General features: G+C 37.8%; 1 protein-coding gene across 3 annotated transcripts; it reads right to left on the bottom strand.

Annotated features, from left to right (window-relative positions):
* Positions 1-4017: 4017 nt before the first annotated feature.
* On the bottom strand, positions 4018-17842 carry LOC135198979 (Y+L amino acid transporter 2-like). 3 transcript variants are annotated; one of them, XM_064226924.1, is made up of 10 exons: positions 17724-17842; positions 11735-12291; positions 10966-11187; positions 8541-8766; positions 8018-8062; positions 7672-7795; positions 7149-7349; positions 6012-6161; positions 4756-4933; positions 4018-4203 (listed from the first exon to the last, which is right to left on the bottom strand). In XM_064226924.1, the coding sequence occupies exons 2-10, from the start codon at positions 12048-12050 to the stop codon at positions 4142-4144; spliced, it is 1524 nt and encodes a 507-aa protein (XP_064082994.1). In that variant the 5' UTR covers positions 12051-12291; positions 17724-17842; the 3' UTR covers positions 4018-4141. The 3 variants fall into 3 exon arrangements, with proteins under 3 accessions (XP_064082994.1, XP_064083054.1, XP_064083111.1); XM_064226984.1 differs by lacking the exon at positions 17724-17842 and adding an exon at positions 17586-17716; XM_064227041.1 differs by lacking the exon at positions 17724-17842 and adding an exon at positions 17572-17699.
* Between the last annotated feature and the right edge of the window lie 933 nt (positions 17843-18775).

Below are 18775 nucleotides of genomic sequence, written 5' to 3'. Positions count from 1 at the left end.
CCCTTAAGGACGTCATCAACCCGAGATTATTCAACCTGAAAGAGAACACTCCAGTTCAAGTTCCACATGAAATACCTGCCCGGAAAAAGGAACACTGCCGCGGATTTTCTTTCAAGGTACCCGACCATGCGAGCACCCGCGAAGCTTCCGACGTGGATTTGGAGGACGACATTCAAGTGGCAGTGGCATGTGCAACCGTGGCCGCCTTGGAACCGGATATCATCGTGTTGGATGAAGACTGCGTAAGGAGCGCCGCATCTAACGACCCTGTATATCAGCTCTTGCTTGCAAGGGTTGCAGCGGGCGACTGGCCCCAACAGAAGTCGCAAGAACTCGCCTGCCTTCGCCCCTTCTTCAGCGTTCGGGACCGGCTAGCCATCAACCAGGATCTGGTGACATACTCAGTGGACCAAGGATGTGTTCGCTTGGTTATACCCGAGGATTTACGCGCCAGGTAGCCGCTAACCTACACGCAGGACACCAAGGCCTCGACTCGATGCTTAGAAGGGCCAGGCAGTCGGTCTATTGGCCGGAAATAGAAGGGGACCTTCAGCATTGCCGCGATGTACTTCATGCGATGAACATGCCCCCTCACTGCCTCCTGAAGAAATGATACACACGCCGCCTGCGGAATATCCCTTCCAGCAAGTCGTAGCAGATATGTTCCAGATAGAAGGCAGTGTATACATGGTGTATGCCGATAGACTAACAGGTTGGTTAGAAGTGGCTCATTTCCCCAATGGTGCCACGTCTAACAAAATCAGTAATCACCCTTCGATCATATTTCTCGCGTTGGGGAGCCCCAGAACAAATATCAACTGACGGAGGCACGAACTTGGCCAGCGAGGAGATGGAGGCCTTCTTCAAGAGATGGGGGGTCAAGGTCCGGCTGTCGTCGGCCCAGTATCCCCAGTCTAACGGCAGGGCAGAAGCAGCTGTCAAATCGGCGAAGAGGCTACTCCGGGAAAATACATTAAAGGGTGGAGCCCTTGAGTCGGACAAAACGGCCCTGGCGATACTTCAGTATCTCAACACTCCTCTCAGGGAAATTAACAAGTCGCCGTCTCAGCTTGCAACGGGTCGCCAGCTGCGCGATGGGGTACCGACGGCCAGGAGACACCTGTTAGTAGACAGATATTGGAGGCAGACGATACGTCGAAGGAGTTACAAGTGGCAAGGTCGCAGGAGGCGATGCGCATCCCTGGCACTACCAGAAGACTGCCGCCCATCGAACTAGGTACCCATGTATGCATACAAAACCAAGCTACCAAGCAATGGGATCGAACGGGCATAGTAACAGAAACAAAGCCCCATCGTCAGTACACCGTCAAGCTTAACGGGAGCGGCAGGCTGTCAAAAAGAAACAGACGACACCTGAGAGTCATCGCTCCGCCCTCTGGCACGCCCATGTCCCAGCACGAGTCCTCCGCAAACCATACCCCGACAGAACAGGGGACACGCACCACACAGGAGCCCACGTCGTTGATAGGCCCAGAAGAGCCGCTGGTAAACCCAAGTGGCTCAAAGACTTTGTAGAGTGATGTTATTACCTTTTGTATGCAATTGCATCAGGAATTGATATTTCTTTTCAGAGAATTTATGTATTTTATTTCGTTTTTGTGTATGCATCGAGAAGTTAGCTTTAATTTTTTGTTTCTTCTCTTGTCTCATTGATCTAAGGGCATTTTTCCCTTTTATTTTTTTGTCATGTATAAGAATGTTCTTGGGGGGGGGATGTACGATATGTTTTGTATTTTTCCCCTTTTTATTTTTGCCATGTATAAGTATATTCTTGAGGGGGGGATGTACGATATGTTCTTCGGCCATGCGCTGCCGAGCATGCATCCGTTATTGGCAATTCTGTATACGCTGTTGCGAGTCAGTTGGCTCCCGAGTATCCTGTAATAAAGTCCAGTCTCCAGGACGTTGTGTCATTGCAAACCCAACAGAACTGAATACCCCAGTTTAATGAAAATAAAACTCACTGCGTGGCTGGTTATTCTTCGAAGTCAAACTGATGCTAGTAACCTGTTTTTCAAGCTAGTAGTTTGATTTCTAGCCAGTCAGTTTGATAGCTCTTGCATTTTACTGGTATATCCTTGTTCCTATATTGTCCTTTTTCATAGTCAGGATAGCTGACGTTGCTGTTTGTAGGGAATGAGTCGTCTTAGGCTCTGCGTTGCGTTACCTCTCAACTGAAGGACAAACAACTAGGCTAATGTTTTCCAATCTTGGTCGTGTGCCTCCACTGTCTTGGGTTTCGTCTCTTCTTCTTGAACGTGCGTTCAAGAATGTGTCCGTTTCCTTTACCTATTTACTTGTTTATTTATTTATTTATTTAATTTATTTATTTATTTATTTATGCAGATAATTACTATGTTTGTACTTTTATTAGCCATACTTCCAGTATTCATTTTTACATTCCTCACTATTTAAGTCAGTTGGAGTTCAATGTTTGACTTGTTTCATGAGACTATCATGGTCATCTACTACTACTACTAGGCCTACTGCTAATATTTTAATAATAATAATAATAGCTTTACACATGGCACACAATAAGGTAAAATAAAAACAGCGAAGCCAATATATGTGTCCTTTATTTTTGTGTGACCTTAAACCAATTTTATTTTTGCAACGCACGTCAGCACAAGCAGGTATAGTACCAAAGCAAAACAGACCTTTCTCGCAAATCATGCAGAGAATCGCATTTTTTGTAAATTAAGGTATAGCAGTGATACAAATCTATTTCACCTGGGTTAGATTATAAATAAGAAAATGAGATTATATGAGCTGAAAGCAGGGGTTTCATTTGATTTAAAACTTGAGTACAGAAACAATTGAAAGACTATCATATTAGTCTACTATCGTATGCCCCATAGGAGGGCAGTACCGTCGTTGCACCTACCTCACGCGGTGTACTGTAGGCATTACCTAAGGTTCTTTGTAGAGTCCCTTCGGCCACTGACTGCAACCCCTTTCATTCATTTTACTGTAACTCCATTTTGCTTTATTAGCCATCCCCTGGCAATAGTTTCATGGTGCCACTGAGAGGTTTTCCTCCTGTTACACATTTCAAACATTTGTAATCTCAATTTCTCTTTCAGACCTGCGTGACCTCATAGGTCCCAGTGCACGGCCTTTGGCATCATACATTTTCTAATCCATTATACTGTCATATACGAGACTATTCCTGTAGTGAATTAACTTAGAAATGAATAAAGGGCAATGTGCCCACGCTTATGATAGGGATTCCATAAAACGGACAGCTATGTACACAGAAATAAATGAATTCCTTAGGAATCACATTGATCAGACGCCTGTGCAGAGAGTGAGACAATAATATTCTCACGGCGTCTTTGCATTGCAAGGCATTTATACCAAGCGAATCGAGTCGATTCAATTCATGACGAATCAAGACGAATCATGAATCGTGTTGATTCTTCTTGAATTGAATTGATTCGATTCGCTTGGTGTAAAAGCAGCCTTAAAAGTAAGGAAAAAAATTTGCTATAAATTCTATGCATAGACAAACAACATAGTACTTGAACGTTGACCCTGACACTTTGGTTGACACAACAGCATCCTCGCTTCGAATAGGCAACTCATCAGCTCCACTCAACATAGAGATTCAGTTTTATTCACAGGAAATTTACTGTGATGCGAGTTGAGTTTATTCTCAAGATAGTAACACGAATGACACATTTTTCCTCACTAAGTTACCGGAACTATTTAGTAAATGTAAGCCATTCGATCATCCTAGCCCTCTGATAGTTTAGATAGTTCAGACAAGTATTAAGAGCGTTTTTGCATCATTGTTCTATAAAATGCTATTGAAATCCTATACATATACATACATACATACATATAGATATATATATATATATGAGTGTGTACGTATGTATGTAAAGGAATACAATAGCATTTCAGAGAATGATGATGCAACACACATATATATATATATATATATATATATATATATATATATATATATATATTATATTATATATATATTATATATATATATATTATATCAGATCCTCGCCACGAATATTCGTTCTTTCAGAACCACGAAATAGTCGACGGTCACGTCTTCCTTGAGATTTATTTCTAAGACCTTCTTAATGAAAAACTATTCGTTTTCTCAGTCGTCTTTATCTTCGGGTAATCCACAGCACAGGAGCTGACACACCGATGTTATTTTCCCTAGAAAGTGAAAATGAATGAGGGCAATGAAGATGTCAAATATATCCTTTTTTTTATGAAAGTTATTCAGCTGTTTTAATATGCGTATATGTATCTCATAATATAAATATATATATATATATAGATATATATATATATATATATATATATATATATATATTATATGAAGTGGTAACAAACTTATTCAGATAATATTCCATCTAAATATATGCGGTTGTTTTAAAATAAGCTGTAAGATCTTATATGTTAAAAAAAATGTTTTTAAAATGTATCCGCAAATCACTGTAAAAAACAAGATTCGAAAATTAAATATGAAGCAACAACCATACTAAGGTGAAGCTAAAGTCATAGAAACTAATTTAGGCAAATGATTAAATCTGACAATACTACAACAACAAAGAATAACAACATACTCCAAAACTACTCTCTAGTCAAATGCACGGAAACCAAACAGTGACCCTAAGATGTGCTTTTTAAATAAAATCAAATAAAAATATTCATTTGAAAACAGAAAACGATCTGTGGAATCCACAAAACTCCTCGGAAACTTACCCATGAACGAATTGAATTCCTTCGACTTGCTGGCTCTCTTGACGCAGAGGTAATAGACTGGAATGCCCGCCAGGAATACCCCGATGGCTATTCCCAGCTCGATGGGCCTTTCGATCACAGGGAAGACCACGAGGAATATGCTGATGAAGAAGAAGAGGATCGGAATCCCTATCCACATCTGGAAATAGGGACGGAGTGGAAGTAAAACAGAATCCGAAGATGGGGATCTGATACGCTTATCTACCTTTTAAAAAGAAGGCTCCTAACCACGTCTGGAAATAGGGACAGAGTGGAAATAAAACAGAATCTGAAGGGGATCTGAAACTCTTATCTACCTTTTTTAGAAGAAGGTTCCTATCCAAATCCGGAAACAGAAGAAAAACAAAAGAGGATACGATTCCTTTAGGGACGTGGGTGTGGTTTTGCAGTCTGAATTTACAAACAGCTATATTCCACGACAACGGAGACGTTTCAAATACAGAGTAATGAAAGCAAACTATTTTTTGTCACGGAGATAATCGTCATCATGAGAGTTTTATAAGACATTTCTTTTATGTCTAGCTGCAACCACAACCTGTAGGTTGGTGAAACTGTAGAGATGAAGGGAATTAAATGATGAATAATAGAAATAACGTGAAATCTCTCTACGGACGGATATAGATTGTTACTGAAATATGACTCACTAAAAGAAAAACTCGACGAAAATCATAAAATTGAAACGTTCTGCAGACACCAGAAATGTTACGAAAATTGTCAATTTTATTTCATGTGGATTATTTACTTCCAAAGTGCCTCTTGAAAACGTTTAGCTATGCTTTACGTTGATGAAATTATTATTTTCATTCTCTCTCTCTCTCTCTTAAAATTTTTTTAGTCTGCTATATCCTTGAGGGCCTTTTCTTTATTGAAGTCTCTCTCTCTCTCTCTCTCTCTCTCTCTCTCTCTCTCTCTCTCTCTCTCTCTCTCTCTCTCTCTGCAATGATTCTAGTCATCAACAACCTTGAAGACTTTTTCTTTACTAAAGTCTCTCTCTCTTTCTCTCTCTCAACAATGCTTCTAGTCTGCAACAACTTTGAAGACTTTCTTCATTAAAATCTCTCTCTCTCTCTCTCTCTCTCTCTCTCTCTCTCTCTCTCTCTCTCTCTCTCAACAATGTTTCCAGTCTGCTATATCTTTGAAGGCGTTTTCTTTACTAAAGTCTCTCTCTCTCTCTCTCTCTCTCTCTCTCTCTCTCTCTCTCTCTCTCTCCTCCTCACCTTAATGGGTCTTTTACGATGAGGTTCCTTGTAGCGTAACCAAAGAAGCGCCGAAACTGACATCAGGACGAAGAGCGCCTCCCCAAAGCTGACGAAGTTGATGAGGACGAGTGTGTCGGCGGTTGTCAGCATACAGAGCGTCATCACGCACTGGTAAACAAAGTAAAGGACTTTTGAGTGTGAAGGAAAAAGGATTCTTAATAAATCCAGTTTCTGTCTGCCCTCAGATCTTAAAAACTACTGAGGCTTGAGGGTTGTAAATTGGTATGTCGATCATCTACCCTCTAGTCATCAAACATACCAAATTGCAGCGCTCTAGTCTCAGTAATTTTGATTTTATTCTAGGTTAAAACTACTCATGATTATGCGGCTGGCAATGCAACAGCACAAGCCAGCACGGCCGGCTGAGAGTTTCATGGGCCGTGGCTGAGAGTTTCACACAGCATTATACACTAGAAAACTCGATTCGGCGCATTTTTTACTTGCTATTTTCTGTCGTTACTCACTGACTATGCTACAGAGCAATATGAATTATACAAGATTTTTCCCATACTGTGATTTTCGTTTCAATGTGAGGTTTACAATTTTCTCCAGTTCAACAAATGTCTGATGATTGGCACAAATCATTAAACAGGACCAATGACATGGAATGACAGCAAAACAGTAATAAATCTTTCTTGGTCAAAATCCTACCATGGATCTTTCTTAGCTGACTTAGTAACTTTATGCTTCTACAATCCTTATAGTTTCCCCTGTTTCCTTTACCTTCATACAACAGAAAAAAACCGTGGGAATAATTATTATTTGAAAAAATATATATCATATTCCTTTGCTTATGATGGCTAATCTTAATGGGCATGTCAAGAATAATAAAGAAACTTATTAAGATAATTTTAGAAACGAATATAAAAACAAGAAAGGACAGAATGAAGTTAAGCTTAGCAATATTAAAAATACAATGTAGACCTGACTGCCATAATCAATCTGCCTGTTAGAAGTCGTTTAATAACCCTCGAGTTCACTTTAAAAGAATAGATATATAAACACTCAGAGACAGACTTCATACTATTGCTAATGTTGTCCCATGAGAATCAGTCCTTGTTGTTTAAGATTAAGCCCGTAAAATGAGTCCTTTACCTGAACTACCAAAGCAGGGACAGGTGTGAAGCGATGGACATTGATGAGGGCGAACGCCTGGGGCAGGTGTCCTTCTCGGGCCCCGGCGAAGAAGAGTCGTGAGGCAGCGAAGATCAGGCCGTTCAGACTCCCGAAAGTGGAGAGGGCCACGAAGATCGGCACCATCCAGGCTATCACCCCCAGAATGCGACTGGCGAAGGACTGCAGGGAAGCCATTTGTTTAATGGATTGTTTCTTGGAGTAGGACACGATGCTATAGAACAGTTTTCTGTTTCAGAACCTAGCGGAAACTAAGGACATTGAAGTGAGATACAATGCTATAGAACTAGTTTTCCGTTTCAGAACCTAAGAGAAACTAGGACATTGAAGTGAGACGTGATGTTATAAAACAGTTTTCTGTTTTAGTCTTTGAGGATACTTACACACACAGATTACAATTTTACAGTGAAGCTGTTCGGGTTATATATACTTAAAAAACAGAGTTTGACGCCTATTTTAATACTGGAAGACGACAGTTTCTTACCAGAGCAACTGCGCTGGAAGCAAGAACTTCGTCCGGTTCGAGGACGGCAAAATATGCCATGTTGGTCAGGAAGTACACCAGAGTCACGAGGGGCATTGACACTATGATGGCCCTAGGTAATGTTCTGTACGAGGAGATAAGCAGAGAAAGAATGACATCCAGGAATGTAAACATAGTCTGATGATAATCAAGGAATATTCGAAAATTAAAGACTTAAGAGAAAAAGTATAACTTACACTAGACTTATTTAAGGTTACCTGATGATAATTCTTGGCATTAGCAACCATAAGACGTTCATTGTAAGTCTAACTATATAGTAACATAGAAGTTCCTTCAAGATACTTACTTGTATGGATCTTTTAGCTCCTCTGTAACGAAGTTTAAACAGTTCCTGAAAAAAATAAGAATCTATGATGCAACATCCGATAATTTTGGTACAGACTTCCATAAAATTCCGATACAAGTTCCACCATATAGTCTAACTTAATTCTTGAATTTGAATGACATGTATTGAAAGCGGGAAAATAGGGCTATATGCTTCTCATATATTCTTTCTGCAACCTTGGGCGTTGCCAAAGGAAGTGTAAAACATACATACATATGTACATGCATACATACATACATATTTTCTGTAAGTAAACATAGGCCTAGGCTGATGATGAAATCAAAATGTATTCCCTATGAAAAGTCCTAATTTGGGATTGAATACGCGTCCCTATATATGCAAACAAAGTAAAAGAGAGAGAGAGAGAGAGAGAGAGAGAGAGAGAGAGAGAGAGAGAGAGAGAGAGCATACAAAGAATAGAATCTAGTTGTAGTAATAGTAGTACTAGGGCCTCAGATTTGCAACGGCTCTTTCTGTCTCTCACCATCCAGCGAAGGAGAAGAGTCCCTGATAAAAGGCCGTCGAGATGGAGCTCAATGACCAGTTCGTCTCCACGAAGGGCTCTTTGTAATACTCGGTGTGGCCCGTGGCCAGCCAGTAGATGCCAGCGACTACGATGATGCCCAGGGCCATGACCTTGGCCATCGTGAAAAGGTCTTGGACCTTCGTAACCCATTTTACGTTCGTGCAGTTGATCCACGTCAAGAAGCCTGGAAAACGGTAAGCAAAAATACTGCAATTTTCGTAAAAAATCTGGGATTTGGTTGCTTAAAACTTACAGAGGCAAAGACTAAACATATGTAAACAATATCTCATGAAGGTCCTCTAGTCAAAACAATGATTCCTTATCATCATACCGTGGTACAATGAACAACAAAGTCTAAGTCGTATGTATAAAAACCTGTTGCTTTTGCAATAACACGTTGTGTAAAGTCATTCCGATTCCTCTAAGATAAAATGTTTCTTATGCAAAGTTTACGTAAAAGGCACTTTGGTGCATCAGTACCCCAAAAACAGTTACGAAACGAGCTGAAATTATCGGAAAGTGTAGCATTTTTCCGGAATTACTCATCGTACCTAATACGAATATATTTCGTTAAAGTAATGGAGTCAATTATTTATTTTTTCCGTGGTAAAGTCCAAGATGTGGTTAAAACAATGTCATATACTATATTGGGTTTTACGAGTTATAGATTTTGAAGTGGACATGGCGATGAAATAAACTCTGAAAGTAATATAATTATTATTATTCTTTTGCCATAAAGGTAATGAGATGGTTAAAAGGATGTTATTTACAATATCAGTCTGTACTTAATAATGAAATAGTATCTAGTTGATTTAACAATGAAGGTAGATGTCATTTGCTATATAAGGTTTTACGAGTTAAAGATTTTGAAGTTGATTTAACAATGAAATGAACTCAAAATGAATTTTTTTAGAAAGGCCACAAACGTGGAGTACACGAGAGTTCTAAATAGGGGTAGAAGTTAGACCATATTCAAATAAAATCCCTTATGGATGAGAAATAGTCCAATGGATTGTTTCATTACTTCATAATTCATATAAAAGTTTCATGATACACCAATTATTCAAGATCTCAACTGCGCAAATCCTTCACCGAGTGCAAGTTCATTGCTTGTCATTGCACGTAATTTTTTTGTACATTTGTGTGGTTCAGTAACATTATATCACACACACACACACACACACACACACACACACATATATATATATATATATATATATATATATCATACATATATATATATATATATATATATATATCATATATATATATATATGTATGTGTGTGTGTGTGTGTGTGTGTATGTATATATAATGTTACGGAACCACATGCAATCACGTGCAATGGCAGGAAAGGATTTGCGCAGTTTAGAGATTAAATAATTGGCATATCATGAACTTTTTATTTGGATTGTGAAGTAATGAATCAATCTATTGGTCTGTTTAATTTGAACCTTCATGTATTGTGGCATTTCTAAAAAAATAAGTTCATTTTGAGTTCATTTTATTGTTAAATTAACTTAAAAAGTATATATATAGTATATATATATCTATATATATATATAGATATATATATATATTATGGGTATATAATATAATAGTATCTATATAGATATATAGATGTATATATATATATCTACACACACATACATATTATATATATATACATATGCATACATATTATATATATATATATATATATATATATATTATATATATATATATATATATATATATATATATATATTGGAGTTATGTGCCGTATGTAAAAGAAGATATACCACAGAAGTAAAGTTTTTTTGGGTTTTGTTTTCATCTTACCCTTAATATTTTCTCCCTAATTTCGTTCTCCCCTTCGGATTCAAACTCAACTACTTAAAGAAAAGTGACTGATATATTGCAGTTTCCCTGGCGTCACAAAGAGAAATACTGTTCAACGGAAAAAAGACTAAATAACACGTAGAACCCGAATAAAAAAATAAATTCACCTCAATACTCTACATACGATCAAGCGAAGATGCAGTGCATTCATATTCTAATACGTTTCTCCTTGTATTTAAATAATTTACTTACATTTTTATTTAATTATCTATTTATTTATAAATTTATTTGTTTTTAAAATTATGGATCGTCTTCTATATTTCCTTTACCTTCTGTTATTTCTTTCGAATGAACACCATAATACTCTCTGGTAGCTTGAATTTTAAGTCAATACCCCACATGGTGGGCTTGTTCCCGAAGAGGCCAGCTGATCTAATTGGCGAAAGCTTTCTGAATATACCAATATACATACATACCACTTCGGACTTTATCTCCCCATCTAAGGTAAAGAGAAAGTGATGATACCAAATAATAGGGTTCATCTTCCGAATAACAATACTCACAGACAAGAGCGGCCGCTATGAGCCTGACGGGCACATCCAAAGATTCGTCGCAGTCCATGAAGGCCGGTTTGATGATGTAATTGGCGAAGGTGAGGGCCATGACCGTGTTGCTGGTGGGCAGGATGATTAGGAGGGTCATCCAGATGAAGAGGAAGGCGGGCAAGGAACCGAAGGCCTCCATGATGTAGACGTAGTCGCCACCGCTCTTTGGGATCATCGTGCCTATGAGAAGTAAGAAGGGAGATCAGGTGAGGTGGTCAGTTTACGACTGATTGCAAGGGGTTTGCCACCTAAAGTCTTCTTACACTTTGCCAAATATGGGGTGCTTTGCAGGGGCTTTGCCCCTAGAGTCTACCTGCATTTAGTCAAATATGGGGCACTTTGCAGGGGCTGTGCCACCTAGGGTCTACCTACACTTAGCCAAATATGGGGCACTTTGCAGGGGTTTTGCCACCTACAGTGTTCCTACACTTAGCCAAATATGGGGCCCTTTGCAAGGGGTTTGCCCCCTAGAGTCTACCTACATTTATCCAAAAATGGGGCACTTTGCAAGGGGTTTGCCACCTAAAGTCTTCCTACACTTAGCCAAATATGGGGCACTTTACAAAGGAGTGATAAACGGCTAGTTTGTATAACAGTAATGTTTGTATATTTTCAAAGTTATGTATCCGTCATAGCACCTACATATGACATTTCATCAGTTCAAGACTGTATTTGCTTTGAAGCTAAGCTTGAATGACAACAGAAAGAAAAAAACTCAAAAACTGACCTAACTCAGCGTAACACAGCGCCCCAACCATCGACAGAAGCCCAGAGACGACCCAGATGACCAGAGACATCCCTACACTCCCGCTGAACTGGATGACGCCCTTTGGAGACACGAAAATCCCAGAGCCGATCATGATGCCGACGATGATGGCCACCCCGTCCATCAGTCCCAGTTGCTTCTTCAACTTGAAGCTCTTGGAAGGCTCCTCCTCATCCTCCTCCTGGGGATGCTCGAGGACCTCCCCCGCGAGGATCTCGACCTGGGGCTCGAGGAAAGCCGGGGCCGTCGGGTGAATCGATGCTGACTTGGCAACCATCTTGGAGAGTTTTTCAAGTCGGCGATCTTACGAGTTTTCAAAAGTTGTCGTTTTTGTTTTTTTTAATCACTGCGGAACTTTTTTTTTCTTTTGGTTCACTTTCCTGGTTTCTCGTTTCTTCACAAATTCAGTAACGTTCTTTCTCCTACACCCATTGCAGTATAAGTTAGTGGTTTTCTGTTATAATGTAAGCCCCCTTGAACGATTTTATTCTTCGGTAGTAGTTAGTAAATCATCATTCCTGAAAAAATAGGGAGTACAGGGTTACAATTTTGGCAAGAAAAAAAATAATAAAAAAATAAAAAGTAAAAAAAAATAACAGAATAAAACTAAAATAGATAAAAATAAAAATAACGATACGGATTCGCACGACATTCCATTTATAACAGCAAAATATAACAACAGTGATGTTAAATGCACATGATTATAAATAATTAGCAAAACCGACTTTTATCTCTTCCTGAAACGATAAATTAATCTTTCGAAGGTTGTGGTGCTAATTTTCAATTAGAAAACAAAAACCTAACACAATGCGTTGAAATCCTAGCCTTCTACGTAATACACCGATAGGACGGATTGCATAAGTGGGTGTTTGGATGTTATTTTCGGGTACAGTAGAACCCGCCCCTCTTTTCCTTTTTTTTTTTTTTAACGCTAGACACCGGGCACGCACTCCAGGCGACATCGGGTTTTGGGTCTGGGTGCCACTAGGACGGCTCCCCTCCCACCCCCCATCCCATCCTCAACTTGGGTACCACGAATTCCCCGTGATCCTCTGAAGGTCATAAGTTGAGGCTACATTCTTTCTCTCTCTTGACAACACTGATTTGTTTACATTTGGCTGAATCATATTTTGGTGGGTAATTAAGATAGCTGTTATAATGAGTGCATTCATTTTTGGACTACTTTATTATTGTGTTATGATAATATCACTCCTTGCAGTGCCACCCTGATTTTCAAATCGACTTAGACAACTTTATTCAGTCACTTTTTGATCAGAGAAAATGATTGGCAAAGTATCGATGCTCACTTTTCAACTTATGAATAAAAAAGTAGCTCCTTTTGAAAACACAGGGCCAATAGTCTTCTTGAAATTTACTAAGGCAATGTGGTTGAGCAGACACGCCCCCTTTTTTATGCACAAGTTCCAGTAAATAACTCGTATGTTTACACTGAATCTAGCCATGTGGGACAAGCCCACCTTGGGGGCCAGTGACTTGAAAATTTAAGCTTCCAAAGAATGTGGGGTTATTATTATTATTATTATTATTATTATTATTATTATTATTATTATTATTATTTATTATTATTATTTTTTTTTTTTTTTTTTTTTTTTGTTTTTTTTTTTTTTTTTTTTTTTTTTTTTTTTTTTTTTTGCTCTATCACAGTCCTCCAATTCGACTGGGTGGTATTTATAGTGTGGGGTTCCGGGCTGCATCCTGCCTCCTTAGGAGTCCATCACTCTTCTTCTATTATTATTATTATTATTATTATTATTATTATTATTATTATTATTATTATTATTATTATTATTATTATTATTATTATTATTCCAAAATAATACAAAGTGTAAAAAGTCCGTGTATAATTTTGAAGACTTTACAAAAAGCTTTCGAACCCTTCCCTGGGTTCATCTTCAGATGAACCCAGGGAAGGGTTCGAAAGCTTTCTGTAAAGTCTTCAAAATTATACACGGACTTTTTACACTTTGTATTATTGTGGACCCTTTAGAAGTTTATATACTCTCGTGATAGAGTTTTCCCAGTTTTTCCCATATTATTATTATTATTATTATTATTATTATTATTATTATTATTATTATTATTATTATTATTATTATTATTCAGATGAACCTATCTGCGTGGAACAAGCCCACTTGAAAATTTGAGCTTCCAAAGAATAAGGCGTTCATTAGGAAGAAGTAAGAGGAGGTATGGAGAAATACAGAGAGAGAGTATCTGAGAGTATCTGAAAAATAAGCAAAAAAAAAAAAAGTAGACAAAAAAAGGAAAAAAGTGAATAAGAATGTGGCCTCATTTACGATTCCCTGACGCCTAATAACTTGAAATCACTCATTCATTTTCACGAGTCCCTGTCTACTAAGAGGTATGCCCAAAAAACTTACGTGTCTTTTGATAAGGAATATCAAAATGAACCTGGTCACCTACTTTAGTGAAATGATGTGCCAACTAAAGTGGAGCAGACTATAGTCAGTAACTAAGGGAGCAGACTATAGACAGTAACTTAAATCACGGGTGAGGAGGCGTGATTCTAGATGATTTGAAGGGGAGGAGATAGAAGCAGTCTGTTCCCATGGAGAAGGTTCTGACGAATCCTCGTCGCTTACTCGGGGAGTACGCCTATAAACTACCTTGTTGTTGTGTAGGGGGTAGGAAAGGTCTATGGAAGAGCCTAGAAAGGTCTGAAAAAGGTGTTTCGCGTTGAGTTAAAGATACAGGAATTTTAGAATAGGATATTTGTGATTTATTTATTAGAACGAAAATGTGAAAAATAGATAATGTGTATGTTAAACAATACAGAAAAGTTATTGCTAATAAAATATAGCGTATTTATTTTAATTTCTGTTGGTGAAACAGCGCTCTATTTGACTGCAGATTTTAACACGCACCCCGAGTAAGCTTGAGGTCGGATCACGCCTTGTTTTTTCTATAAATCATTAAAGAATGATATATATATTCATGGGAACCGTATGGGTCGTTAATTCATGATTTATAAAAAAACACAACAACTAAGAATGCGTAAATGAGAATTGTCATTCGTTCACACTTTATTATTATTATTATTATTATTATTATTATTATTATTATTATTGAAAAAGAAACCCACAAAATCATTTTGTAACTTGTTTACTTCTAAGTATTTACATTTAGTTTTAATACACACTGCTGGGCCTGAAAGACGAATCCCTCAGGAGAGGTGGAACACAGATCCTACCTATGTGAACTCTCTCGAGAGACTGAGAGTTTCCAGCCCTGTGACTTGCTCATCAACAGCCAATCAGGAGCGTCGTAAGGGACTGGCCTAGACATCAAATGCACGGTTGATGTAAATCTACTATAGTGATAACATATTAGTTAGGGGGGTCTTGGACAGGCTTGACTTGACTATAGTGGGTGCTAGGGTCAGAAAAGATGAGTGAACACTATATGTAGATTTTGAAATCAAGATATATTAGACTGCCATTTACTTATGCATTACATCTGTTCATTTTTAGTGGAACTTAAAACTATGATTATGCTCGTTTGTCCGTGAATAAAAGATGAACATGTGAGCCTGCTTTCGGCTGCGTACTATAGAGATATCGAGGGCAATTGCACCAAGCGCACACATTATGAACACATGTGCAACACATAAATCTTTGTGTGTTTCCGAGAGAGAGAGAGAGAGAGAGAGAGAGAGAGAGAGAGAGAGAGAGAGAGAGAGTTTAGCTCACACTTACAGTCCTCCAGTAACAACCATTCGTATATGGTCACAGTTTGTTTTTTCAGATTCTGGAAGATAAATTCTGCTCGCTCAGAGAAGCCATTACCGAATTTTACAACCATCTTCGATTTGCAATGTTCACATTGGCTGCTATGTTATTGTTAGCAATCTAGATATCCTTAAAAATTTACTGAGAGTTTTTTTAAATAAATCCTGTCACTTTGCAACTTCGAGAGGTCGATGGAAATATTGTGAATTTGGCTTAAAATCGTCATTAGTAATGTTAAATATTCTGTCAGCCTCTCTATTCTAACCATAGACGCAGGATGTACATAAATAACTAACTGCATGCAAGCAAGGCCTCTCTCTGTCAGTTAGCAACAAGAATCACGGTAGTGCCGTCAGTGCACCTCATGCAGTGCACTGTAGGCATTACTTAACGTTCTTTGCAGCGTGCCTTCGGCCTCTAGCTGCAACCCCTTTCATTCCTTTTACTGTACCTCCTTTCATATTCTCTTTCTTCCATCTGACTTTCCTCCCTCACTTAATTAACAATTGCAACTGCTTTGAGGTTTTCCTCCAGTTACACCTTTCAGACCTTTTACTGTCAATTTCTATTTCAGCGCTGAATAACCTCATAGGTCCCAGTGCTTGGCCTTTGGCCTAAATTCTAGATTCAACTCAATTCAGCTCAACAAGGATCACAAGCACTAAACTTCATCTCAGTTTCCATTGAATCGATAAGAAGAGTCAAATATTATAACTATAAAAAAACATACTACTATCCTTACTATTGAAGCTTTGTTAAAAAACATATTACCGTATGTTATGGAAAACTCGAAAATTATATGAAATGTATAAATAATATAACACAGGCTTCGTAACCGTAATTAAGATGTATTATAGTGGAACCTTTTATATAGAGCTATTATTATTATTATTATTATTATTATTATTATTATTATTATTATTATTATTATTATTATTATTATTATTATTATTGGCTATTTCAGCAACGTTTATTTTGTATGGAATTTTTTCCATTCTTCCTATACAAAATACACGCTGCTGAAATAGCCATTGTTTTCAAGATAAAATCTGTATTAATGAAAGTCTTTCCAGCATATTATTATTGTTATTATTTGAAGGTAGGAGACCCTCTCTCAAACATGTTTTGTTAAAGAGGATGGCAGCATCAGTGGAATTGATTTTATATATGGTCTTTTCAATTCTTCTTATTAGTTTCTTCTCATTAGGGCTGATATTCGCCTTAACCAGAGTATGAACATCGGCCAGCTATTAGAGATATCAGTCCTGATGAGAAGAGAATAATACGAAGAATTGAAAAGACCATATATAAAATCAATTCCACTGATGCTGCCATCCTCTTTAACAAAACATATTATTATTATTATTATTATTATTATTATTATTATTATTATTATTATTATTATTATTATTATTATTATTATTATTATTATTATTATCATTATTTAAGAAGCATTTCAAATACCGGTGAAGAGATTGAAAAAGAGAACAACCTTATATTGAGATAAAGTATTGTATGGGGATTTAACTTTATTATTATTATTATTATTATTATTATTATTATTATTATTATTATTATTATTATTTAAGAAGCATTTCCAATACCGATGAAAAGATTGACAAAGGAAAAAACCTTATTTTGAGAAAAAATAATATGTGGGGATTTCAGTCATCCTTACGTAACGTAGAAGCAGGATCCATAAAAGCGCAGATGCTGGATTACCGTATGAGTTTTGTCACTTACTTTACTACTTGTAAGAAAAATGAATACTAAAATACTGTTTTTTAAAGGTAAATGATTAGACTTTAGAATTAGTATGATTTTTTTTGTCTTCTTTAGATCGTTCGTGATATTCGGAATATTTGCATAACCATTACTTAGTCGCTTCTGCAAATCGGGCATCCAAGATTTCTCTTGTGCCTATTCAGTCACTCTTCAGAAACTGGATGGATGGATGCACCGTTTGCATAGGACCCCTCTACCCATATATGGGCATGGCCTGGAACAACTACAAATACCCTTAACTACCAGAGCAGTAGTACTTTCTACAAACACCCAGATCCTTCGGGAGCGAAGGTTTCCATTTGTTTTAGCCACGAGAGTCCTATACGCCGATGGAGGAATGAAGATACTGTATAAGCCGGGTTGATCCCCACTCAGTCTAGAGTCTCTAGACTTACGAAGCCGGTTCCTGGACAACCTGCACTGTCACTAGGCTACGTTGGACTGAGCTCTTCTCGGGCTGGGATGTACAACGCTGGCCAGTCTTGCAACTCTGCAAGGCAGCCTGGAGCCGGATGCTGTTGGGGGGTGGGGTTCCACAGGGCTGGACTTTAGCGCCGCCTATCTTAGACTAGAGTCACTAGACTAACACTAGGACCTCGTCCCCGGTCGCCACCTTCCTACCCAGACCTTCCTCACCCATCAACCATAGTATATACTGAGTAACATTATGTCTACAAATCACCCAATCCTTTGTAGGAATATCTAATCAGCAGCAACGCCAGTTTTACGCACAGCTGAACCTGCGGAAAATTCTCATAATTCTAATTTATAAGCTACTTATCTCGTTCGCTCATTGTATTTGCCCGAGGCAGAATGTAATCAACACGCAGTAATGGTTCGACGTCGAATTCGTAGTCGTCACGAAGTTATATTTCGATACATCCAAAACTTCTTACGTGACAAAACGTTTTGGTCTTTAAATGATATTTTAAATTTCATTTTTGACTTGAGTGCAGTTTATATACAAGTACAAAGAGAAACATGGCCTAATTATTGGGTTATCGAATCATTAGCAATTCGGAGAACATCAGAAACTTCATGATCTGTCAGATTTTTTATGATTTCAGTCAAGTTAAGCATGAGCTAAACCTATTCATACAAATAAAGACGTTGATCCTTATTGGGACAAGAGCCACCAGGTAATTTTTTTTTTGTTACATGATGACGTTGATTTTACCTGTAAGTCTGGAATGAAGTGATTTACGTATGACTGGCCTATAAATCAATAAAGTATTTGGCATAGAATTAAGTGGCTCTATACAAAAGCCATTCCGTTACGTCTGAGTCATCATAGAAACACATATGTATCGACAGTATTAAGAAAAATAGCATAATTGGAAAAGGTGTTTTGAATGAAAACTGTTTTCTGTTAGGCCTAGCGATCCTGTGAACTTTCCGGGTTGTAATCCCAGACGACCTTGCTATGAGCAGACAAAGAAGATTCGGC

Source organism: Macrobrachium nipponense, chromosome 11 (assembly GCF_015104395.2).
Source record: "Macrobrachium nipponense isolate FS-2020 chromosome 11, ASM1510439v2, whole genome shotgun sequence".
Lineage (NCBI taxonomy): Eukaryota > Metazoa > Arthropoda > Malacostraca > Decapoda > Palaemonidae > Macrobrachium > Macrobrachium nipponense.
The sequence above is the reverse complement of the archived record's forward strand: the minus strand, read 5'-3'. Positions and strand labels throughout refer to the sequence as shown.